At 36.3% G+C, this 27,292-nt stretch overlaps 1 protein-coding gene across 2 annotated transcripts; it reads left to right on the top strand.

Annotated features, from left to right (window-relative positions):
- Positions 1-691: 691 nt before the first annotated feature.
- LOC306865656 (dematin-like) lies at positions 692-21,298 on the top strand. Of its 2 annotated transcripts, none has more exons than XR_013783885.1 (15): positions 692-833; positions 7,034-7,088; positions 7,480-7,542; positions 7,695-7,850; positions 8,146-8,190; positions 9,822-9,954; positions 10,036-10,080; positions 10,190-10,333; positions 14,292-14,401; positions 14,609-14,714; positions 15,370-15,434; positions 16,547-16,595; positions 16,784-17,166; positions 17,472-17,552; positions 20,114-21,298. XR_013783885.1 is itself a non-coding variant. In XM_079410391.1 (15 exons), the coding sequence occupies exons 2-15, from the start codon at positions 7,080-7,082 to the stop codon at positions 20,225-20,227; spliced, it is 1,191 nt and encodes a 396-aa protein (XP_079266517.1). In that variant the 5' UTR covers positions 692-833; positions 7,034-7,079; the 3' UTR covers positions 20,228-21,272. The 2 variants fall into 2 exon arrangements, 1 of the variants encoding a protein (XP_079266517.1); XM_079410391.1 differs by having other exon boundaries at positions 16,547-16,600; positions 17,101-17,166; positions 20,114-21,272.
- The last annotated feature ends 5,994 nt before the right edge of the window (positions 21,299-27,292 follow it).

Genomic DNA, 27,292 nt, shown 5'->3' with positions numbered 1-27,292 from the left:
TGTGTGGGGGAAAAAAGTGATGGACTTGTAATAATGCACTTTCTGTCCATTGATGTCTCCTCCTGTCATTGGGATTGCTGTTAAGTGATTCACTAATAGTGGGAACTGAGAAGCATTGCAGGTTTAATCAATGGAACACTAATCTGATTGAACAAATCCAGCAGTTAGTCTCTCAGCTGGTCTGATCTTCACAAGCTTGTTGACTGAACTAGGCAAGACAATCCAGAGCTCTGCTAAACCCCCAGGCGTATGACCTGGATAGCACTACGTGCGGAATAAAGCTGGAATAAAGAAGCGTCTGGAATAAAGAAACATGGCTGCCTGACCGCGTGCAGCACAACAGAAGTGATGGGGAGGAGTTAGGAAGAGCTTGTTTTCTAGGCCTTGATGTGCAAAATGGCCATTGTTCTATCATGAAAGATTTTCAAGAGGAGTGCTTCCTCAGGCTGTTTATGTCAAGCCAGAAACACAAGCTCCCCAGCTCCTCAACTCCTCACATCATGCTCCCAGCGGAGCAGCAAGGCCTCACAGAGGTAATGGATCCTGTATCCATCAGCGTTGCTTGGAGAATTTGCTTCAGACTGAGCAGATCGTTGCCCTGGTGATGCAACCGATGGGTCTGATTGGGCGTTGGCTTCTCTTGGTCTGCTGAGATAAGTGTATTTCAGTTTGGGTGGAGAGAGAAGTGGGTGGGGTCTTCAAGGCAGCGTGTAGAGAGAGAGAGAGAGACGACGAGGACTGGGGAGAACGGGAGTGGGATGACAGGAAGTCTGCATCTCTCAGCGTATAGGATTTCCTCTTCATCACATAGCTGGAGCTGAGGTGGAATCCTGGTGTGTATTGTGGCTTGTTTTGCTTCCAGAATGACTGTTTCCTTTCAGAGTGATTACGGTTGGTTTTGTGACCCCTTCCTCAATTTTTGTTTTGTTTCAGTTAGTCTTTTTTTTTTATGAAGTTATGGATTCTTGGTGCTTGGTCCTGTGCAGTATATGTCTTAAGTAAGCAATATAATTGTTATTTATTTACATTTTGTAGTTGTATCATACCATAAATCTATCACTGGTTGCTTCGTTTTACTACCGTAAACCAAACCAAATTAAGGTTCATATTCAAATTCTGGTTCTTTTCCGTTTAAAATTCAACGGATTTCACAAAATATATGATTTTATCTCTCAAATGCTGATAAAAAAAACATACTTGTGTGACTATGTTGTGCTTGGAAGTGTGTTTTGATGGTCCGAGAAGATGATCGTTTTACACCAATGTGAAAGATTTTTAATGTCCAACCAAAAAAATCATTTTCATATCAGTATTTTTGTTTTGTCTTCCAGTGAAAATCCAGCTAAACATCCTTAAAGCAAGAGTAATTTACTTGAGAAGCAAAACTATGTCTGATACACACATACTGATTAAGAAATTGATTTCTTTGTAGTGAATAAGAATCATACTCCCTGACTGCTTACTCATGCATGCTAAAACTCCCTGTCTGACTGGAGATATGGGCTTTCTCTGGATCTCATGAGTGCGCTGCCTTGCTTCCTTATTAACACGCTCTGTTTTCTCTAATGCTTGCCTTGAAGCAGGTCCATTAATTCCAGGCTGACACACTGTGCTATCTTAGAGAAATGTTAGTAATGGTAGATCTGATCATAAGCTTCTCTCTGGTTGATCAGCATGTTTTGTGGTAGTACATGTTTTTATGCTGCTATTGATATACATGCCGTTCTTATGTTATCAGTGCATACTATGTTCTAAGTACAATAATGCAATGGAACAGATGGATTTGAAGCTCTTCTATAAATGATTAGTGTATGGATAGTAGTAGCAGCAGCATGTTAAAGTCTGACAGTCACAATTAAGTATGTTTTATTGTAGCTTATTTTTAATTGTGTTTATTTTATCTATAGCTTGGGTAAAAGTTAACATAAGGTATTGCTTATTTTTATTCAATTGTATTTATTAAGGTTTCATTTTTTAACATTAGTTAATTACATTAGTTAACATGAATACTGATACATAGTTAATTTCAACATTTACAACCCGAATTCCGGAAATGTTGGGACGTTTTTTTAAATTTGAATAAATTGAAAACTAAAAGACTTTCAAATCACATGAGCCAATATTTCATTCACAATAGAACATAGATAACATAAATGTTTACACTGAGAAATTGTATAATCTACAGGTCTCAAAATAGTTGGGACGGGGGCATGTCTTCCATGGTGTAGCATCTCCTTTCAAAACAGTTTGAAGATGTCTGGGCATTAAGGTTATGAGTTTCTGGAGTTTTGGTGTTGGAATTTGGTCCCATTGTTGTCTGATGCTGAAGAGTTCATAGTCGTCTTTGACATATTTTTCATTTAATGATGCGCCAAATGTTCTCTATTGGTGAAAGATCTTGAGTGCAGGCAGGCCAATTCAGCACCCGGACTCTTCTACTACGAAGCCATGCTGTTGTAATAGCTGGAGTATGTGGTTTTGCATTGTCCTGCTGAAATACACGTCGTCTGGAGGGGAGCATATGTTGTTCTAAAACCTTTATATACCTTTCAGCATTAATAGTAATATTTGCAAAGCCTTTGCAATTTGACGTTGAGGAACGTTGTTTTTAAAGTATTCCACACTCTTTTTACGTACTCTTTCACAGATTGGAGAGCCTCTGTCCATCTTTACTTCTGAGAGACTCTGCCTCCCTAAGACATCCCTTTTATAGCTAACAGACCTGATGTCAATTAACTTAATTAGTTGCTAGATGTTCCCCCAGCTGAATCTTTTCAAAATGTCTTGCTTTTTCAGCCCTTTGTTGCCCCTGTGCCAACTTTTTTGAGACATGTAGCAGACATCAAATTTGAAATGAGCTTATTTAGTGGGTAAAAGTGTAAAATTTCTCAGTTTAAAATTTTTTTATGTTATCTATGGTTTATTGTGAATACAATATTGGCTCATGTGATTTGAAAGTCTTTTAGTTTTCATTTTATTCAAATTTAAAAAACGTCCCAATGTTTCTGGAATTCGGGTTGTACTAATACATTATTAAAATCAAAAGTTGCATTTGTTCATATTATTTAATGGACCTGAACTAACAACGAATTAACAATAACAGTTGTATTTTTTTGTAAATTAATGTTAACAAGGATTATACTTTAACAAATGTGTTGCTCCTTGTTAGTTATTGTTAGTTAATTTATCAGCTAACGTTAACTAATAGAACCTTATTATAAAGTGTTACCATTTCATCACTAGGATGTTGGTTAACAGATGCTCATTTATACTGATTGAGGTAAAAGGCAATTTAACTACTGGTTATGAATTACAATTTTTATAATTTAATGGACAAATTTAATTTTTTCAACATTGAAACAACATTTAATGCTATACCAAATTCTTCATATAAGTAAATTGTTGAAATATCATCACAATATTCAATTTTTAAAATCCAAACATAATTCAGCCTTAATCTATGACATTTATTAACCCATGAATAAATGTTAAAAGACTGGCTGTCCCACTTAGACTGTTATTTTCCTTATTATTCCTGACATGTTATTCTAATTAATTCAGCACAAAATACAACAATTATTTAGTAATATTAAAAAAAATTTAGTGGATAAAGTTGGTTAATGTCTCTTGACATTGTCTCTCAAGACTTGTTATCATCAATATTGTGATCAAGTCTACTGACCATTATGAGTATTTCACCAAAAGATGGCAGATAGATTTGCAGTTGTGGTGCTTCATTTTAAAAACAATCACCTCTGGTTTCTGCTGTGTTCAGAGGATGTGTGCTGTCAGATTCCTGCTGGAACAGCAAATGGCTCAATTTTAAGGTCACCTGTAATGTGCACCACAGCACAAGCTACAGCAGAAAAACACAATAAAAGCTTGGTTACACTTTATTTTAAGGTGTTCTTGTTACAGTGTAATTATACATTTAAGTACTGAGTAATATTAATTAACTGCTTGTACTTACTATATGGTTAGGTTTTGGATTAGGGTTTGGCTTGGGTTACTTGCATGTAATTATGCATAATTAATTTATATTAAAAGAGTAAGTACATGCAACAAGGGCACCTTAAAATAAAGTGTTACCGAAATCTCTATAGAATAGGAAACTGGATTGTAAGAATCATCCAAATGAAAATATCGTCACAGATGCCATGTAATTATTTGAGTGCTAAATTGTGTTCTCAGCGTGTGAATGATCAGTAAATCAAACTTTATTTGAGCCCGGTGCTTAGGGACTCTTCTTAGCCAGATTGAACTTGAATTACAGACAGCTTGATGCACATGGGTCCCTTCATCTCAAACACAGGCCATTTACAGTGTATTCTCAGGGTGATTAATCATGTCAGAAAGGAGGTGTACAGCGTCCTTCACGCCAGGGTTAACCTGACCTGAGCTGATCGCTAAACCTCCTAACCAGCAGTGACAGCAGCTGTGGCTGAGGTCAGGCCAGGGTGGAAAAGATGGAGGAAAGGAAACCGTTAGTGATGTTTGGTGCTACAATAGATTTCTGTCTCACTGCCCTTTGTGTCAAAGCGTCGTTTAAAAGAACCCATGGAGGGTTTTGGCTTTAGAATAATCAAAAAAGGATGGTTTAATTAAAATAAAAAATAAAATAACACTTCAAAATTGAAGATAGAATTGCCATATTAGAGTAATATGTGTTTATTATTATTATTATTACGGTACTTTATTTTATAATATGAAATTTAATTTATTTATATAGCTGTTTATACAATACAGACTACTTCAAATCAGCTTCACATTAATAAACAGGAAAATAACTGTTAATGTTATACAGTTAGTCAGTTCTTCAATTTCAACTGTAATGGAGACCTGAAATATGACCCAGATTTTTCTTTTTGAGATTTAGAAATGTAATGCATTTCCCTTGACATTTTGTCTCTTTTCCCCTGAAGCAAGGCATGAGCAGTCAAAACAAAGCGGAACGAAAAACCTCTCGCATTACCTCGAGTGAACTCCCAACTCCAGCAAAAAAAAAAGCATCTTTGTCAACTATTTTAATGCAAGGAAATGGATTCAAAACGCCTTGAGGCTTGTATCCTGCTCAGAGTGTGTTACTTATGCTCTTGTCATAAAATATTCAAGGTTCATCCTTATATGAAATTGAAATTACTGCATTTCTAATTAGCACATTAACCATTGCCAACCCGAGACCATCTGTATGGAGTATAATTCTCTGATGTTTTCTGATGCTGGAACCTGATAAATGCTGTGGTCAGTTCTCCATTCTCTGCTCATGGTGAAATTGGATGAGCAATCATGATGTCACTTCCCCTCCCCCACACTAACAGGATGCCGTCCCTGCATCTAATGAATTAACATCATTTCATAAAGACACAAGTCCACTGATCCTCTATAGTGGAGATGAATGGTATAACTGTTCTCCTTTTTATTCACACTGATAGCAGCTATTCACATTGATACCAGTCAATTCTTCCAGTATGTACAAAAACATGCTGTTTACTGAAATATTAATAAATACTACAACATTATAAGCCTATAAATAACATTACACAGAATTGCAGTTCTTGGGATGAACTTTACATTGTCTCTGCATATTAAACTGAGCTAGGAGAAAGCATTTTAACAGAAAAAAATGACACACATCGACTTTAATATTAATTGTATGGTACCTTTCTACCATAAAACAGATATGGATATGCATCTCTGAATCCAATGAAGCTGCGTGTGGAATGCATGTATCGTGCAGTGAGTGCTGAATGAGTGTGATATGGGTGGGTGTTGAACGCCCTCAGTGGGAGGCTAATTAAATGGATCACCTCAGACTGAATTTCAGGATCGTTCCACTGATGCAGTCTGCTAATGTGAGATCTTCACAATGTTGGTTTGGCAGACTGTCATTTCAGCTCTCATATTTCTAAAACTGATTTAGCCTATATCAAAGCATAGTATCAAGACCATTGTTAACTTGATTTTTACATTTTACAAACAAAATGTGAGTGGTACCAAAATGCTGGGTTGTTGTGGTGTGATTGCAAAGCCATTGTTTTGAGGTTGCTAAGGTGTTCTGAGCCATTGTTAGCACATTGCAATAGAATTGCATTGCTATAGAATTTTATGGATGGTTGCTAAGTAAAAGCGAGTATACGTACTTAACCCCTTGGAAAATACTTTACAAAATATAGTTTTCAAATATCTAAATATAACAAGATTTATGAAGATTTTACAGTTTACGTGAGAAGAAATTGGTAATTATTAAAGAATAGTTCAGGTTGTTTTGTTGTTGTTTTGATGTTTTTTGAAGAATGAAGGACAATTGGTCAAAAGTGACATTCAAATAAAAATAATTAAAAAAATAATTTCTTTTGAAATCTCTGTTCATGAAAGAGTCCTGAAATGCATTATGGTTTCCACAAAAATATGAAGCAGCACAACTGTTTCCAACATTGATAATAATAAGACATGTTTCTTGAGCTGCAAATCAGAATATTAGAATGATTTCTGAAGGATCATGTGACTCTGAAGACTGGAGTAATGATGCTGAAATATCAGCCTTGAATCACTGGAATAATAGTTTTAAAACCTATTAAATTAGAGAACAGTTATTTTAAATTCTAATAATATTTCACGATATTACTGTTTTACTGTATTTTTTTATTTAATAAATGTGGCCTTGGCAAGAACTGAAAGAAGAGACTTTAAAAAAAAAAAACAATCTTACAGACCCCATATTGAATAGTAGTATAAATAATGATAATAATAATATATTTCTTAAACTTTTAATAAGTATAAATGTAATTCAAGAGATATTCTCTGAAATAAATCATAATATCTCGCATATTTTTGTTTTTTATAATACATAATATAAAAATAATAAAAATACATTTTTACTGGAAAATGAGATTAACAAAATTAGTTAGCCTTAACGCTGCTTTAGCACTGTTATTTAGCATGTCTAAATATCCAGCTAATAATTCATTATTTATAATACCTTAATTTGCTTCTATTTTGAATTCATGTTTGGCCTTTTTGTGCTTTTTTGCAGATCTGTGTAACTGGAAGAACAAATAAAGGCGTTTTATAGTTTAGTCATGCAGAAGGTAATGTATGTGGAGGCTATTATGCTTGACAATATGTGAGAGTATATATATATATATATATATATATATATGTACACACAAACGCACACACATTAGTTCATTTCACCTTAAAGCCGCCATTTTTGCCAAAAATAGTCGATCTCCTAGAATTTCCCAAATGTTTATATAGCTTTTTTTATATTGACTTCTGTCAAAGTAAACCAATTAAAGTATGATCAGATCTGCAGTGGGTTTTTTCATTTAGTGAGAATGGAAAGAGGGCGTGGCTGAGTGACACGCATCGTCAGTTTGATTGATGATATTACTTATAGATCTTATTTGTCATTAACAACATGGTTAGGAGCAGTTAAATGATGACCTCTGACCTTTTTGCTCTGCTCTCCCGCCACAGGCAGGGACGCCCCCGTCCTCCCGGGGTCCAAGTGCTCCTGGGTCCCCAGCCACCTCGATTGTGGTAAGTAAAACTTTCAGTTTCACAGATAACACATGGTTCTGTTATCTACCATAAAGCACATGCTCGATATCCCAGTTCCCAGGATCCCCGTGAGGCATCCCAGAGGACAAGCGTTTCTTTCACTCAGCCTCTCTCTTTCTAACTCCCCAAAGGCACGAATGGACAATCAGGTCATTGGATATAAAGACTTGGCCGCCATTCCCAAAGACAAAGCCATTCTTGAGGTGGAACGGCCAGATCTGATGGTGTACGAGCCGCATTTCAATATCTCAGCCCTGGATCGGATAGGTCTCTCCAGAAGCAGAGAGGTCAGAACAATTGTGTCTTTAGATCGAGTCTTTGTTTCATTGTACCATTGGGAAGCATTTGAGAAGCTTTATTGTACGTTTTACAACTTCCACTCCAAGTGGAATCAATATATGTGTTTTGGCTAACAGGAAGCTGGATATAATGGTGAGGTGTAACTTTAAAGCTATTAGTCAAGCTTTGTTATGCATGTGAAATCATTTGTGTGTGTTAAAGAGCCACAGAGCCTTTGGATGTCAGACGTTGAAGACGATGCATGTATGTCTGTGTTCTGTTTTCTCTCCTTGTCTCCTCCAGAGATCAATGTCTCCTCATTCTATCTCGCCCCCTCCTTCCCCCGAGGTGAGCCATCAAGCCTCTGTCGATCAGCACTGACACTAGTCACCGATCACTAGCTTTAACCACCATACTTATCTTTCTGTACACTTCCAGTGTGATTATTTTACCGAGCCACTCGATTAATGAAGGATGCTGCCTCTTCAAATGACTTTCAGTTTCAGAATTACATTTCAACTATGTTTGACAAAGCAAATATGACACAATGACTTTAGTTATGTTTAATTCATGTTAATAATAATGTTAATAATTACTTTTATAATAGTTTAGTTGGCCATAATATGAAAATAATTAGCAGCACATTGTAATCATTACAGAATTTTAATGAATTATTTTTTATTCATTATAATTATTCCTATTAATTGTAATATTATATTGTAGTATTTTATTTTTTTAAATATTGAATATGAATTAATAATATTAATCATTAACATTTATTAATTATAATAGTTAATTATAGCCCTTCTCTGCTGATTAATATTATTAATTTGTACTTATTATTATTAATTATAATAGTACAGTATTTGAATATTGTTGTAATATTTAAAATTAATATTATTACAATTCTATGATTTCATTTTAATTTCTTTAATTGTGTTGCAGTCATATAAACATTATTTAAAAAGTCATTATTTAGCAAATCTCAAAAGGAATGCTTACTTATTATCCATATTACTTTTTATTTTTATAATTTTTTTCAGCCAGCAGTTTTAATGATTTATTTTTTAATTAAAAATGTATACTATTCATTATAATAATATATTGTAGTATGTATTTTTTAATATTGAATACAAATCTGAATTAATACTATTAATTATTAGCATTATTAATCAGAATATTTCAAATGTAGTCTTTCTTGAATGATTAATGTTATTAATAATCATACTACTTTTAATTAATATTATATATTAAAGAATAATGTTGTAATACTGATATATAAATCAGTAATATTATTACAGTTATTTATTATTTTATTGAATATAAAAATGAATGTCTTTAATTTATATTATTATGATGAGGTCATAGAAACATTATTCAATGAATCAACGAATCTCAAAATAAACATGAAATTATTATCCATAGTTTTTAGTGTTTTCTTTTTAAAAAAATACTATTTAATTTTGATATTGACCACGTATTGGTTATTGGCAATAACATGAACATAATTAGGTATATTGCCCTCATGAATTTTAACATAATTTATTTTATATTCATTACAATTAATACTATCCATTATAATATTATATTGTATTACATTCTAATATTTTTAAGTATTGAATATGAATCTGAATTCATACTGTTACAGCATATCTGTATCAGACAGAATTCTAATATTGCACTTTCTTAATTAACTACATTTAAACTAACTAGAACACTGAACAGTGGAATCAAATGGCATTCTATGCTGCTGACCTCCCTCAGCATATTTTACAGTAAGGCATGAGTTTGCATTGCCATATTATTGATGCAGGCAGTGAAATATGATGGTCTGGCTTCTGTTAACATGCTGAGTGTTATAAATTATGCCCACTCTTTAGGCCAGGACTGAAATGTGAATTTATGTCACCATAATCAAGTGCTTCATCATTAGCATTCCAGAATAACAGAAGGTTTATGCAGTTCCCCTGTATCTTCAGATATTTGCTTCAAAAGAGTCAAAGGAGTGGTCAGAGCAGGGCTCTCCAGGAGACTCCAACATGGGCTCCACGGTGCAGCTCCGCAAAATCAGCCCTGCTTCCAAAGGCCTCATGCAGCACTTCCACAGGCCGGGTACTTCACAGCACAATCACACCTTTCAGAATCATTCAAACCTGTGTGAGCTGTAACTGTACATGCACATTTATGTTTCAGACAGTGGCACCAACATCTATAAGAAGCCACCAATTTACAAACACGGTATTTGTTCTTTTATTGTTTTCTAGTTGGTGATCTTCACCTCACTCTCCTGAGGGATTGTTGGTTTTCCAGGGTGTATTGAAAGATGTTTTGATGTCTCTGTCCTCAGACGGACAGACGGGAACGTCTCATAGTAAACATGATGTCATCATTGAGTCCTCCAAGTTCCCAGCAGCCCAGCCGCCTGACCCCAACCAGCCTTCGAAGATAGAGACAGAGTACTGGCCCTGTCCACCCTCTCTAGCCACTATGGGTAAATGCTCAGCAGCTTCATATTTCTGTAGCCCCTCCCACAGTCACATTTTACAGGTCCAAACTCCCACTCCACATCACTGCGTATTGAAGGAGAAGTTACTGAAATGTAATGTCCCTGATACTATTGCGGCTTTAGAGAAGCATGCAGAGTTGATTAACTTGAATTAATCCGAGATTATTAACTTTTTAGCATATATGCATTTAAAATGTAGTATAATAAATATGAATATTATTAGTATAATAATATAATAATAGTATAAAAATAGTAATAATTGTGATATTAAATACAAATTAATTAAATGTAGTCTTTCTCCACTGATTAATAATTATTTTTTTTTTAATCATACAATATTACAATATTATATTGTAGTAATTTAATAATATTGTAATATTAAAATGATTGTTGTTATATACTAATCATTCAGTACTATTAATAATAATTATATTTTTACATAATATAATAATAATAACATTATCAGTAATATAATAATAATATAATGAATTATTATATTATTACAGTACTATTAATAATTATTGTTGTAATATTGAATATATATATGTGTGTGTGTGTATATATATATACACTAATCAATCAGTACTATTAATAATAATTATTATTAACATTATTAATTATAAGAATTTATATTTAGTCTTTCATTGATTATTATTGTTGTTGTTTTTATTATGATTGTAAATTATATTATTTGTAATATATTGTAGTATTTTGACATTATTGTAACATGAAATATGAATATTAATTATTCAATTTAATTACTAATGATTTGTTACACCTCTGCCCGGGAGCACGAAGACACGGAGACCAGGAGACGAGGAATTCACAAACACGAGAATCTTTAATCCAACTAGGAGCATGGGAGGCACAGGAAACACATCACGGACAGGGATGACAATTCAACGACCGACAAACATTCATAGAAGGACTGGGGCTTTTAAACATAGGATGATCAGGGAACTAAGGAGACACACCTGGGATCAAATTAACATGGGGAAACTGGGTCACACGGGGAGCAAAACACACACAAAACAGTCCACAATCCTGACATATCGCCCCCCTCCCGGAAGGTGCGTCCTCGCACCGTAGAAACATCCAAAGGGGAGGGGCGGGTGGGAACTAGGGAGGCGGTTCAGGAGGAGGACGGATACCCTGGAGGGGGCCGGCAGACAGAGGCCAAGGCGGTGACGAAGGAGGGAGGAGCCAGGGAAGAGACAGGAGGGACCCGGAGCAGGAGGCGCTCAGCTGGACCCAGGCCACAGCCATGAAAATGGCCCAAGGTGGAGCCGACGGAGGGAGGAGCCATGGAGGAGGGATGGCCGCCGACTCCAGGGGGCCGAGCAACGGCGGCGGAGCAGGTGGTGGAGGAGCCCGAGGCGGAGACGGAGAGCCAACGAGCCAGGGTGATGCCGAGGATCCGGGGGGACAGGGTGGAGCCGAGGGCTCTGGTGACCGAGGTGGAGGCGGAGACCCGGAGATCCGCGGCGGAGCCGGAGCGACTGAGGACCAAGGTGGAGCTGGAGGGAGGAAGGAGCCCAACGGAGCCGGTGGGACGGAGCGACGAGGCGCAGCCAGAGGAGAGGAGTCCAGAGGCGATGGCGGGTCGACGCCCGACCAAGGCGGAGCCGGAGGGACAAGGGAGCCCGGTGGAGCTGGTGGATCGAGGAGTGACGGTGGAGGCGAGGGAGCTAGGAGCCGAGGTGGAGCCACTGGGTCTACGGACCGAGGCAGAGTCCGGGCCTCGGAGGCTGGAGGCGGAGGTAAGGGATACTCCAGCCCCGGCAACGCTGGAGGATGGCAGACCCACGGGGCTCGCACCGTACCGATAGAGGGCTGAGGGCGAGCGGGGGGGCTGCCAGACGACAGCGGTGGAGGAGGCAGGAGTGGGTGGGAGGGTGGGGATCTTCGAGGAGCAGGCACTGGAGGGCACGTGCGTGGAGCCGGCACTGGAGGGCACGTGCGTGGAGCCGGCACTGGAGGGCGCTCTGGAAGCGCGGACACTTGGGGGCGCTCGGGAAGAGCTGAGCTGGACGGGACCAGTGGAGACGCAGGAGAGCTGGGCGGGACCAGCGGGGACGCAGGAGAGCTGGGCGGGACCAGCGGGAACTCAGGAGAGCTGGGCGGGACCAGCGGGAACTCAGGAGGGCTGGACGGGACCAGCGGGAACTCAGGAGGGCTGGACGGAACCAGCGGGAACTCAGGAGGGCTGGACGGAACCAGCGGGAACTCAGGAGGGCTGGACGGAACCAGCGGGAACTCAGGAGGGCTGGACGGAACCAGCGGGAACTCAGGAGGGCTGGACGGAACCAGCGGGAACTCAGGAGGGCTGGACGGAACCAGCGGGACTTCAGGAGGGCTGGACGGAACCAGCGGGACTTCAGGACGGCTGGGCGGAACCAGCGGGACCCCAGGAGGGCTGGACGGAACCAGCGGGAACCCAGGAGGGCTGGACGGAACCAGCGGGAACCCAGGAGGGCTGGACGGAACCAGCGGGAACCCAGGAGGGCTGGACGGAACCAGCGGAGACGAAGGTGGGCTGGACGGTACCCTCTTGCGAGGTGCAGGGATAGGAGGGCACAGACGAGGAGCAGGCACTGGATGGCACTGGCGAGGAGCAGGCACTGGAGGGACTGACATGCCCTCAAACTCAATCAAAATCCCTACCGGCACCTGTCTTTCCTTCCTCGGTGGTTCGGGGTGAACCGTTATAGGCGGCGGGATCCTCTTCAGCGCGGACGGCGCAACGTTCATCGCCCCTTGCGGCGGAATCCTCCTCGCCGCGGGCGGAACATTCATCGCCGTCTCAGGCGGGACGAATTTCTTTTGGGCGGTGGGTAAGGGCGAGCGGCGAATGGCGACCCGTTCTCCCCAAAACGGGTGGCCTGGGTAAGCCGCGACAGGCAGCCCAACAGCCCACGCAGAACGGGCAGGGGCGAGCCGCGAACGGCGGCGTGAACCCCCGCAAACGACGGGCACAAGCTCAAGCATCCTGAGCGGTGAACTCGTCTTCGGTATGGGGTCGGTCGTTCTGTTACACCTCTGCCCGGGAGCACGAAGACACGGAGACCAGGAGACGAGGAATTCACAAACACGAGAATCTTTAATCCAACTAGGAGCATGGGAGGCACAGGAAACACATCACGGACAGGGATGACAATTCAACGACCGACAAACATTCATAGAAGGACTGGGGCTTTTAAACATAGGATGATCAGGGAACTAAGGAGACACACCTGGGATCAAATTAACATGGGGAAACTGGGTCACACGGGGAGCAAAACACACACAAAACAGTCCACAATCCTGACATGATTAGCATTGATCCTCTGGCCAAAGTTCTCCTCTGGCCAAACGAACCAGCAGTTCAATTCCAAACTGCAGCAATGTATATATGTGTGCCCTCGAAAAGTTTGGAAGCACCCTGGAAAAGTGGGGTTTTGGACAATATTGGCATGAATCCTTTTTAATTAACTATGAAAAAACTTACATTTTCATCAAAATATCCACCATTAGCAGCTATTACAGCTCTGCATAATCTGGGCATCTGAGCTGTCAGTTTATTAAAACATTGACTTGATACTTTATATTACTCTACGCCTCCTGAAGGATTGCCCAAAGATGATTCACACTGGTCGGACACTTCTTATGGACATCACGGTCCAGTTCCTCCCATAGTAGCTCAATTGGGTTGAGGTCGGGTGATTGGGGAGGCCATTCCATGACAGACATGATGCCAGTTTCCTCTCCAAATAGGATTTGCGCAGCTTGGAAGTGTACTTGGGGTCATTGTCTTGTTGGAAGGTTGGGGTGTTTCCAAACTTTTGGAGGGCAGTGTATATTATAGCATTTTATTGTGGAATTCTATATTGTAGTATTCTAGTATTGTTGTAATATTAATTATGAATAAAAATTGACTCGCTCATACACTGTCAATTCCTCACAGAGATCGAGTGGAGGAAGAAGGCAGCTGAGCAGGGAAAGCCAGTCGAGGACGATGAGTTTGAGGATCTGACAGAAGATGCAAAGAGACTCCAGGAACAGGAACTTCAGAAGGTGATGACAGGACATCAATACATCAATACTGTTGAGATTAATATCCTTCTCTGTCTACATAAATCAGCCGCTGCGCTGGGAATATTTCTCTAAGGCTGGATGATGAAGTGTTTTGTTTGAAGGCAGTGCTGGAAGGATACGCACACACAACATGAGGCCAGCGCTTAATGGAGCTCGCTAATCATGACTGGGCTGTTTGTTTTTCAGATACAGTCCAACTTGGGCAAATTGATCCTGAAGGAGGAAATTGAGAAATCAGTGCTCATCCGCAGAAAAACACGTTCGCTGCCAGATGGGACTAACATACTTTTGGGTATGTGATGTCTGTTTTAGTCTTAGTGCTTTCAGTTAATCTATTGACATTTGAAAGACATTATATATTATAGTTTACACTCTTAAAATTAATGGTGGTTCCATGAAGAAGCATTAACAACAAGGAAAACTTCAATCAATGAAAGATTCTTTATCGTGGGGGAAAAAAAGGTTCTTTAGATTTTTAAGAGCTGTTTTCACCTAAAGGTTCTTTGAGAAAACTAGAATGGTTCTTCTGTGGCATCACTGCAACAAACACCTTTTGAAACCTTTATTTTTAAGATTGTATATATATATGTGCTGCATGGTGCTCATTTGTATCAAGCGTCTTGGTCTCAAACTCAATTCCTGGAGGGCCACAGCTCTGCACAGTTTAGCTCCAACCCTAATCAAACACACCTCATCCAGCTAATCAAGCTCTTCAGGATCACTAGAAACTTCCAAGCAGGTGCGAGTTGGAGCTGGTTGGAGCTAAACTCTGCAGAGCTGTGGCCCTCCAGGAATTGAGTTTGAGACCACCGGTCTAATGCGTGTTGCTCCTACCAGCAAGTCACTGAGGACACCCAGTGTTCAAATAATGAATTGCGTTGAATAGAAAGTCTATTGAGGGATGTATTTGTGCTTCTAATTAAGTGTTTCATTCTCATTCATTGCAGGATCATCAGCCAGTGCGACTAAATCCGCCTCTTTACCTCCCTGCAGTCGAACAGGCCTCACGAGGGTAAGAGAGATTCATCTAAACAGGAGTATATTACATTTTAAAAATCATATGACTTTTCCTATTAAGTTTGATTTTTGTTTGTTTGTTTAAAATGTAAAATTCATAAATATTCTAAAACTATTGTTGTTAAACATGAATATTGATCATATTAATTATTTACTGAAAATATTATTTGTAATCATAAATATGTAACTTAAATAATTAACATTATTAATTGTAATAATGTAGTCTTTCTTTACTTATATATATATATATATATATATATTAATTTGTAATTATAATATTAATTAATACTATTGATTAACATTAATTGTGATAACAGTTTTTTCTAATTAATATCATACATTTTTATTTGTAATATTTTATTAAATGTGAATATTAATGAATAATATTACGTATTTGCATTAATAATTGTAAAAAATACATTTTATTTTCCTTTACTGATAAATATGTTTCTTTGCTATATTAAAAATGGCAATTAAAAATATTAATTATTAACATTATTCACTAATAATGAAAACAGTTATTCTTTACTCATTAAAATCTTAATTTTTATTTGTAATATTAAACATGAAAATTCATATTTATTGTAATAAATAACATGTAGTCTTTATTTACTGATTTATTTCATACATTTTTATTTGTCATATTAAATATTATTAACGTTTTTCACCATCTCTCTGACCCTTAGATGTCTCTGACCCACTTTTTTCTTTTTTGCCTCTCTACCTTTAAAAGTGTATGTAAATTTGAATATGTCAATACTGTTTTGATTGGTTAGAATTAATGAATGAATGAATTATAGTAGATTTGGAAACAAACCTTTTTTTTATTCTGAGTTATGTTTGTTTACATACTGCATACACTGTTTTATTTCCGAATATCAAGATTGAGTTTTATATGACCCTTTTAAAGATGGGCCAATCATGTGGCAATCATGTCAGCTGATGTTTAAGATGTTCCTGTAGCTATATATATATATATATATATATATATATAATTTGTGTGTGTGTAATGTGTGTTTCTCTTCATGCATTAGCTGCAATGAAGAGATATAAGAGATATATATATAATTTGTGTGTGTGTAATGTGTGTTTCTCTTCATGCATTAGCTGCAATCTGCAGACTTCACCTCCACAGACAATGGAAAAGCAAAAACAGGTATGGTAAAAAATGTAGTATACATAAGCAGGGTATAAAATTCTCTTTTTATATACGTTTCTGCTATAACTTCTGTTATCAGCTTACCAATTTGAGTGAGAATCCACAAATATGAGGAAAATATTTGTTTAATGTCACTGTATTTTTCTGAATATTTCCAATAATGTTTTTTTTTCTATATTCCTCAGGTGTACAGGTAAGAAGTCTTTGCTTATTTGATTTCACAAGCATGGCTGTTTGGTTTTCTAATATGCCAGCAGCAGCTAATAGGCTCTGACATGGAAAGCACATCCTTTTCCTGCAACTAATGTATCTTTACCCTGACATTAGCCTACAATCCTTTCATGGCTTCAGACTCATTTGATCTCCACACACTGTTTGCACACTTAATAATGAGTCCAATGAGGCTGATTCATTATTATGGATGTAAATGTACTTGTCTCATATTGATCTCCTTTGTCCCGGGGGCGGGCATTTTTCGTGGGCTGGGGTGGCATCTTCATAGAATGGCGATTCACAGAGTGGGAGAATGGACAGAGGAAGCTCTCTTCCTAGTATTCTGGAACAGAAGGTGAGGCAGATTTTACGAGACCCTCCAAAGTTTCATGTTCTGCTTCTTTCTTCTAACCCCATGCCATATATTCACTCACATCCATGTTGCTTCTAAGCCTCACATCTATTGAATGCAGAATTCAATGACGCCATCCATGAAGACAATATCGAAGTGAAAACTTTGGAGGTTGTTTGTGTAGTGAACATTCTCCCTTGAGCAAGCCGCTGATATGTGACAGCCTGTTTACTGTGTCCAGTCAATCAAAAAGGACGAGTACCGCATAGAATGTTACCAAAATGTAATGAAATCTCATCTCCCTTCAGATATATCCATATGAAATGCTGGTTGTAACCCACAGAGGGCGCAGTAAGCTTCCTCCAGGTGTTGACAGGACCAGATTAGAGGTAAGTCACAAATAAGCACTAGTTAACCAAAGAAAGAAAGACAAAATTATGTTAATGTAACAGCTTAATGTACTTGAGTTTCTTTGCCATTATATGCCCAAAAGAATTAGCAAAAAATAATTATTTATAATATTGTTTTATTAATAAAATATGAATAATAAATCATAATTATTATTACATTTTATAAATAATAATAATAATAATCATCATTAGAAAATGTGCATTTGTTTGTTTTTTGTTTGAGTGTTTGAAAAACAACAACTATTATATATTATTATTATTATTATTTCAAATAGTTTATTATTATTATTATTATTATTATTATTATTATTATGTTTTCTAAACACTCCTACCTCAAATATATAAATAAATGTTAAATATTTTATGTATTTTAATATTTTCAAATAGTTAATTATTATTATTATACAATAGCTGAACATATAAACAGATTTATTTATTTATTTGATATTGCATGTTTGAGGGAAAATACTAGTATCGGATCCGCTCCTGTACTCGTACTCGTTAAAATGCCCGATACCAAACGCCTATACCACACAACATGTGATAACTGCCATATTCAGACAAAGAAATACAGACAACAGAACAACAGACAGCAGAATGGAGTTATTAGAGATTAAGGATGTCTACTAAGTATATGCATGCAATGAAATTAATGTTAAACATTCAGTATTGACGCCTGTATAGCTGATGTGCGCGAGCTGATGGGCTACGAATATCCCTTTCTCACAGACATCACTTGATAGTTTGTAGTTCGGTCAGATATGTCAATAACAAATAAGTAAAACAACACACGAGTTACTTAACGGTAGGGAGAGTGGGAGAGAGAGAGAGAGTGTGCGCGCACTTCTTTTGTGTGATTTTTATTGATGTTCGCTCACTTGGCACACGCATCATTTGGCTTAAAACTAAATCATAAATATAAGACAATTTATAGGGGTATTCACTATAAACCATCATTGATTTTCAACCTTAAGCATACACGACATTCTGGCGAAAGTGAAACTAACAGCTTATGTGCTATGTTCTGTACTTGTCCCTCTCATTCTGCACCAGAACAAATACGTGCGCGCGTTGCGCGTGTTTTGCTTGCTTCATGAGTGATTATGCATTATATGAATGGCTTTGAAATATAAATTGCAGCACGTTTCAGATGAAAAAAAGCAACTTTTATTTCCTTAAAATATCACAGTTAGGAGATTTATAACGAGTGGTTCCCTGCATTATTACAGAAAAACGCGTAATTACAGTACTGAACCGCTGCAATGGAGCAGCTCTAATGATATTAAATTAAAGATGATGTACCATAGAGCAAAAAAAAATAACAGTGAAAGTAACAAAAACTTGTAAAATACATTTTAATGGGCATAATTAAGTGTGAAAATAACCGAAGATATTATACAGTAAAATCAAAATAAAGTAAACTGACATATTATAACTCTTCAAAAATTCTTCATACATTGGACTACCAGTAAAACTGATACAAATTTGGGACAAAAAAATATTCAGACCGAGTCTGGGAAAACAACTGAAGTTCAGGTTTGCATGAACCTGGTTTACAGCATGCCCAGGAGACTACAGGCTGTCATTAAGGCTAAGGGTGGCCCGGCAGAGTATTGATAGTTGTGTAAATATTGTCATAATAACAGCTGTCTGAATAATTCTTGGTTGATTGTAATCCATTATGTACCTTTCTATCAAAGTTATCTGACATTATCAAGCTGAATTTGTTCATACACGGTTTTACTCTTGAGTTCTTGTCATATTTTATTACCATTTTCTAAACTAAGCGAATAAACCGTGATAATGTTAGAAATTTTAATGGTGTTTGTATAAATTTTGGTTTGACTGTATTTATTTGATAAATGAAGTTAACCAATTAACATTATACATACTCTTTTGGTTTCTGTACCCAATATTTAAAAAATGTACAAATGCAATGAAAATATCAGTATCGGTATCGGCAAGTACCAAAAATAAAAGTATCGGTATCGGGCGAGTACTGGAAAAAGTGGTATCGGTGCATCCCTAGAAAATACAATAACAAAAATATGAATAACAGCAACAATACATTTTTTTTTAAATATGTATTTATTTTATGAAACGTAAAAATATTGAATATATGTTCATATTTCTTTTTGAATAAAATATGAAAATATAAATACATATTTCTTAATATTTTCTAACATTTTCAAATAGTTCCTCATTATTATTATTATTATTGTTTCCAAACACTCAACAAATTCATTTTAACCCCAAAAAATTTAATGAATTTTAATATTCACAAATAGCTTATTATTATTATTATTATTATTATTATTAACAATAATATCTTATTGTTGCATTTCCCCAAATATTCCTATCACAAACAAACAAACAAATAAAAATTTAAATATTTTATTGACATGGTGACGCATGGTCACTGTCACTTAACTATTATTTGCTGTAGTTAAGTTCTTTAAGATGTTTTCCCCGTCCTCTATAGGATTTTGTCTCTGACTGCACATAGAAACCGACCGATTGTTGTTATTTTATTTTTAAAGCGTCATCTGTCTCCAGAGGAATTCCAGAGCTTATTCGGAATGTCCATCACAGAATTTGATCGTCTGTCACTATGGAAGCGGAACGACCTGAAGAAGAAAGTGTCCCTTTTCTAACATTTGGACATTTGGACTTAGACACTGAACCCCTCGCCCTCCAGAGACGCCAGTAATATCCACTCTAATCTAATACGGATGCTATGCAGACATTTGACGATAAGCAAGGAAGATGACGCCGCATTACCAGATGTTATTTCACTCACATATACAGCAGTCTCTGTACGTCTCTGGTGTACATAATAAAGACAGAATGAAGACTCGCGCATCCCTACAGTCGCTCCATACCTGAAAAATCGGATTATTAGTGATGGAATATCAATTTCATAAACTGCTCTAGCCGTTTCTTTACGCCTTACATCTATTTCAAATTCTTAAAGTGCCCAGAGATGTTTATAATAATAGGCCTATATATTTACACAAAGTTTTAATCGTAAACATCACCTTTTTTTTAACGTGTTCACAAATATTCCACTTTAAAATTAATTTATTGTTTTCCAAACACATATGGCACTGTACATACATCGTGGTATTTTTATTTATTCTTGGTGTCGATATGGAAAAGTTCAGCTTTAACAATCACTAGATGAACATTTCTAACATCTAGCAAAACTTAAATGTTCATCATCATTCATTAAAAAATGCATGGACACGTTTTCATAATTTATTCTGTTTTACCGATAAAAGCACTGCGATATACAACTTCTATTCGTGCTAATAGCAACAGTGTTGTATTGTGGAATAATATGAAATATCTAAGCTCAGGCTTGCTGGTAAGCTCTGGCTTTGGGTTCTAGTTCGCTGTTGGTGCTTAGGTTGTAATTACTGAACAACACTAGAAGATCTTTGCTTCCACACAAAGCCACTCCATTTTTTTGGATTTCGAATGTCTTTTGTCGATGCATACTTGCGTTTTTACTGCCTTTAGTAGTTGGCCTCCATTGCAGTGTCTTTTAAAATGGCATAGGTGTTATCGAATCATGCATTGCACGCTTACAATGGAGACTGTCCAACGATTATGTGTCTGTTCATAGTTCTGTGTTTCATCACCGTTTTTATGTAACATGGTGTAATGTTGAAAAAATAAATAAAAGCTTCATGTCAGAAAACACGCATGCATTTTGTTAAATTGAACACTACCGTTCAAAGATATTTTTAAATGCTTTTGAAAGTCTCTTATGCTCACAAAGGCTGCATTTATTTAATCAAAAACAGTAAAAATAGTAATATTGTGAAATATTATTACAATTTAAAATAAATATATTCTATTAGAAGCTATATAGAAATATAAATATATTGTATTCTATTCTATTGCTACTGAATATTTTTGTGGAAACCGTGATACTTTTTTTAACGGATTCTTTAATGTATATAAAAGCTCAAAAGAACAGCACTTATTTGAAATAGAAATATTTTGTAACATTATAAATGTCTTTACTGACATTTTTGATCAATTCAAAGCATCCTTGCTGAATAAAATTAATTTCTTTTTTCTTTTAAAAAGTAGTGTACATTTACACAGTACATTGTACTTAATTTGTTTTAGATTTATTTTTAACGTATTATATTTCATTGTTTAATTTTGTCAAATTTTGTTCTTTTTATAATTTTTTTTAAATATGTATTATTTGATGGTTATTGTATTATTTAGATTTATTGCTTTTATTTGACTATATTAATTTGCATGTTTTTTCAATGCATATGATAAAATAATGACCATCTTAGTGATAGAAAAGGGAACTTTCATTGTGCCAAGTATTCACTGATTTTAATCAACAAATGAGGACATTACAAAGCTTAACTCCATTTGTCTTTTTAAATTTTTTTTTTTTTATTTATTTATTTTTTTAAATTTAAAGAATAACAGACACTGCAACTTGAAAAAAGAAAAGTGTTTTCCTTTGTGATTTATTAAGTGTCTTTTTTTCATTGAACACAAGCAGTGTTTAATTCTAATAAAAGTTGCTCCAGATTCTACCTCATTCTATGGCAGGCCCATGACTGCCAGAAGTGTCTATTCTGAGACTATCTTTCACATTAAATACTTGCAGAAATAGTTTTTGAACATATATAGGAATACATTTTCAAAAAATGCCTGAAGTACCATAATAGAGCAAAAAAATAAATAAATAAAATTACGCATTAAAGTTAAAGAAAGGTAAGAAGACACAAGTGGATGTTAGATGTCCAAATGTTGAATTTTAGCAGACTTTTTGAAGTTTACTATATCGGTACCGACCATGTGGAGCTCTGCTGCGGATCTCCATTGTGTGATTAGAGAGGCAAACCTCAGGTGGCCCATCAGGTCATTAGATTTTGCTGCCATGCCTTTCACTTTCTGGAGGTCTAAATGGGCTTCTAGCTGTTTTACTCTCACAATAGAATCACTGGAGACAGGTCACATGACCACCTATGAGTCAGATCAAGACAAAGGATCGCCGCAGGGAAGCCAAGTGCTCAGAAAATACAGCACCTTCTGTACAGCCGGATCTGAGGGGGCCAGGTTCAACAGCGAGTTCGTTTTACCCAGTGCTCCATTGTGCTTATCTTTAACATGGCTTAGAAACGCGGGGAGCATTTCATGTCTTCGCAGCATGTTAATGAGTGTGGGTTTTGGAAATGAATGACAATTAATGAAACTTTGGCTGTATGGGTTCAGACGATATGAGAAGTTGCAAGTAAAGCCTGATATTTTCCATAAAGCAGCATTAATTCCAACTAATACTACTTTGAAGTTTTGCCCCTTTCGCTTTGATCTAATTTCAATTAGTGCATGGCTTGAATTTAATAATTCACTTAATGTTCATTTGATAGCGACCACGTCACTCATTATAATGTAGCATGTTAAAATCAATTAAAACACACATTTAATAAATTAATATATTTTAATATAATATAATGTTATATATGTGCCACTTACATACTGGGGATTTTAAATTAAATTACAATAGACAAATAGATACAAAAGTAAATTGAACTTAAATTTCAAATAAAATAAATTAAAATAATGTGGCATAAACATAATACATACTGTGAATTCTAAACTAAATGAAATGACATTACATTAGCCTACAGTAGTCCAGTAGACACAAAAATGAATGAAAGCATAATTTAATATAAATTAAAATAAAATAAAACGCATATAATTAATTAATATAATGAGTCATAAACATAACATATAATACATCTGTGTATTTTAAATTAAATTAGCCTACAGAAATCAAGTAGACCCAAAAAATAATTTAAAATGAACTTAAATTATTCAAATTAAATTCAAATAAATTAGCCCAGCAGTGAAGTTTACTCAAAAATGTAAATTCATTTTAATTTAATTTAAATAATTGTCTGCTCATTATTAGGTGTGACTAATATATAAGCATGGCTTTGTGTTGTGTTTTACACTTAAATTCATTCTACTCACGTTTCACTTATGTGTTGAAAGACTTTGAAATCTCATCATCGTCTCATCTCATTTTTTATTTCCTGTGATGCAGAACTTGATGATGGTGCAAAAACAGGCAACCTTATATCGTATCTGATAACTTCAGCTGGTCTTCTTGCTAGCTTTTGAATAACGCAAAGCATTAATGCACCGCATAAACCCCCATGAAAGTCTTCATATGCTAGATTAAGGTTAATTGAAGTTCAAGGTGTCTTTATCCCCCAGAAGGGGGCTATGGAGGAAATGCAGATGGTAGAAGCTGTCACTTCAGTGGAGCAGTGTTGTGGGATGGAGAAACCAGGACAGATGGCAAACCCTCAAGTGAGAGGCTTTAATTCAGAACTTACATTTCAGTACACAAGTGGAAGTGTGCAAAAGGCCTTGAGCAGCACTCAAAAAAGTTATGTGATTATACTGAGCAGCACGCTTGCACTATTTTCTTAGCGCTAAATGATGCATCTTGCAACGTCATCACAACTCTAGATGTTTGTGTGGTTTGGTTCATGAGAGCCTCTGTGAAGCAGCTGTGATATTTCACGCTCTGCACCAAAGGGAAAACATATTTCACTACACTTATCATTTAGCATGACCAATTTTCTTCTGAAAAATAGGAGGTAGAGCTATCTAATATGGGGTCAGAATCAGTTTGATTCGTAATCTCTTGAAACAATTCACTTTTCCGATTCATTTGGGAATACCTATTAAAAGCATTTCATATTTTCAAAGAATTTCTTATTAAACCGTCTCTTTTTGCTAATACTATACAGAGCAGTGTTCCAGGTGGATTGATTAGAGAAAACTAGATCTGGAATCGAGCTGATTCACTAAAAAAATGGATCTTAAGAGAAATCAGGCAATGATTCATTAAAAAGAACTGGATCATAAGAGCCTTTTGTTTGTGGAATCGGCTAGTCGCGCTGTATGTTTTGATTCACTTGGGGGCTGTTCCATAAAAGACGCTAAGAAAAGCGGGGATTAAAGTCCAAAACCTGACTTGAAATAACCTAACAAATCAATCGGGACTAAAGCGGTTCCATAAACGACAATTCAAGTTCACGCAATCTGACTAATGCTATCCAGGTTCAGTGAGTCAGGATAATGTGACGTAGACGCTTATTCTGAAGCAGCCCTTAATGTCGATCATGGATCAAATCGATCCACCATAGCAAACAGCGAATATTTGTGCTGTTTAACGCATTTGAAACATTGTGTTTTCCTCAGTGCATAACTGATACGTCACAGGTATTGTTCTGCCTCTGTTAGAGGCTGTGTACAATTTATGATAGACATTTGCATTTACCAATATTATATTTTCGTGATACTTTAATGTTCTGTATAAGTTTATTTTTGCCTGCCGTTATTTTGTAAGTTCTTGTGAGGACTCTTATTTTGACGGGTTTCCGCGAGTCACGCACATTAGCTAACAGAAAGCAGCAAACTCCTGACGCAGCAAGCCTTGACATGTTTGTGACACATTTAAATTAATCCTCCTCCTTCTAAACCCTGCCGAAAGCATTGGCTGTAAGTTCATTTAAATCATTAATCGGTCCAGTTTATATTGCAGAAGAGTATGTTCAGTTTAAAGGTGATGTGATATAATCAAAGATGTTTGTGATTGCCGATTACAAATTGCACTATTGCCCTGCATTGAGAATGCTCATAACTTGCTTCTGAGTTAGCGATGTATCTGTATACATTTTACTTGTTAAACTGATAAGTTTGTTACACTTTTGATAATTAATTTACTTTATTTCTTTCATTTCATTTACAGTTTTACTCGGTTCAATGGCCGCAGAGTTTGATTGTGTAAATCACACATTGGACTAATAAAGGAGCAAGGTGCTCATATCCTGGCTCTTGAACAGAGTTTGGCTTGCTGTTTATTTATATTACACGCTAGGAAAGCAAAACGTATAAAGAGAACAGTACAGGTATATTTTTTACATCTGTAAATGTCAGAAAGCCATGCAAATATATCCATTTAGCTGTCAGGAGTGGGCGAGGCCTATGCGAGAGAACGAGCGCTGCGGCGCGCATGCGCGCTACACAGACAGAGCAGAATAGAATACTAGCGCAAGAATTCTGAATAAAATATACATTCTGCTAAAATATTTGTTGTTGGACATTAAATGTGACACATAGAATTTTACTACATATAAGTGTATTTTTATGATAGCAGCAACTGTTAATCACTAGCTCAAATGAGTTAAATGTGTGTTCCTCTTATCAGTTAAAATGTACTCTGATTTCTATTATAAATTTACATTTTTAATTCAGTGATTTTAACTTTTGATTGTGTTTTTATGCTTTAATGCTTTAAAGAGCCATTTTAGATTGTAATGTTTTAATGTTCTAATAACCATAAAAGGTACAGCTGTCATAAATTCAGAGAGAAAGGCTGCATGGCTAGAAACTTCTGATCAACTGCATGCACAAGTAGCAACTATGTTAAAATGTCATTCGCCTACATATTTGGGCACAATACATTAAATACAGTTGGTTGTAGCCTATTTTTTATTTATTTGATTATTTAAGGTGTATTTCCTGTATACTTTTATTTTTGGACCGATAATAAATTCAACTGACTGTATGTGAGAGAGTCAGTGGTAATATGGATGCGTTCCTATTGGTCAGTGTTATAGGAGCTCAGCTTAGCCTGACAGTTAGCCTGCTCCGGACCAGGTTAGTTTGCCAGCATAAGTTGCCGGGGTAACTGAGTTTGAACTTTTTTAAGTTTGATTTGTGAAACCGAATCTACCAAAAATAAGCCTGACTAACCGAAATAAGCCTGGCTTATACTCTAATCTTGGTTTATGGGACAGCCCCCTGGCTTATTTGGTAAACTTGTTTTATGAAACAGGTCCCGGGTTCATAAGAGTCATTTGTTTTGGGAGTAAGGCTGCATTTGTCATGGGGTATGGTTTGATTCACTGAAAATATATGGCTCATATGAGTCATCTGTTTCATAAACTGGACTTCACATTGTATGGTGCTGATAACTCAACAGAAAGACATTTCTTGTCATTATATTGCTGTACACACTCTTGTTGCGTAACATACAGACTGCAAACTCACATTGACCATCAAGGTAAAGCAGCTGAAAAGCAGCAGAGTGAAAAGCTAAGAGCACACCACACTTTTTTCACCTGGGTGTTGCTTAGCAGTGTTTGTAGTAGGTCCGCACAGGAGAAATGCTGTAATAGTACAAAACACAAGCCATTGTCATAAGAAATTTTGTTTTGTCCTGGTGCAAATCCACTAAAAACCAATGGCATTAAATAACCAACACTGAAAAACAAGTAGCATGTAAGTTTGTTAATCATTCAAGTTCAAATAATTTATTGCAATATAATGTTTAATTCAATTTAGGCTAAATTTGATGTGTATATTTATTTTTAATATTATGGTTATATTAGTGCTGGGCAACGATTAATCGCATCCAAAATAAAAGTTTTTGTTTATAAAATATGTGTGTGTGTACTATGTATATTTATTATATATATCTAAAGACACACACATACAGTATATATTTAGAAAATATTCACATGGATTTACATTTATATTATATTATATATAAATAAATTTAATATATAAACATATTTTTCTTAAATATATAGCATGCATGTGTGTGTGTATGTGTGTATATATATATATATATATATATATCATAAATATACACAGTA

This window comes from Barbus barbus, assembly GCF_936440315.1.
Source record: "Barbus barbus genome assembly, chromosome: 47".
In the NCBI taxonomy this organism is placed as follows: Eukaryota; Metazoa; Chordata; class Actinopteri; order Cypriniformes; family Cyprinidae; genus Barbus; species Barbus barbus.
This window is presented reverse-complemented; position numbering and strand designations above follow the sequence as displayed.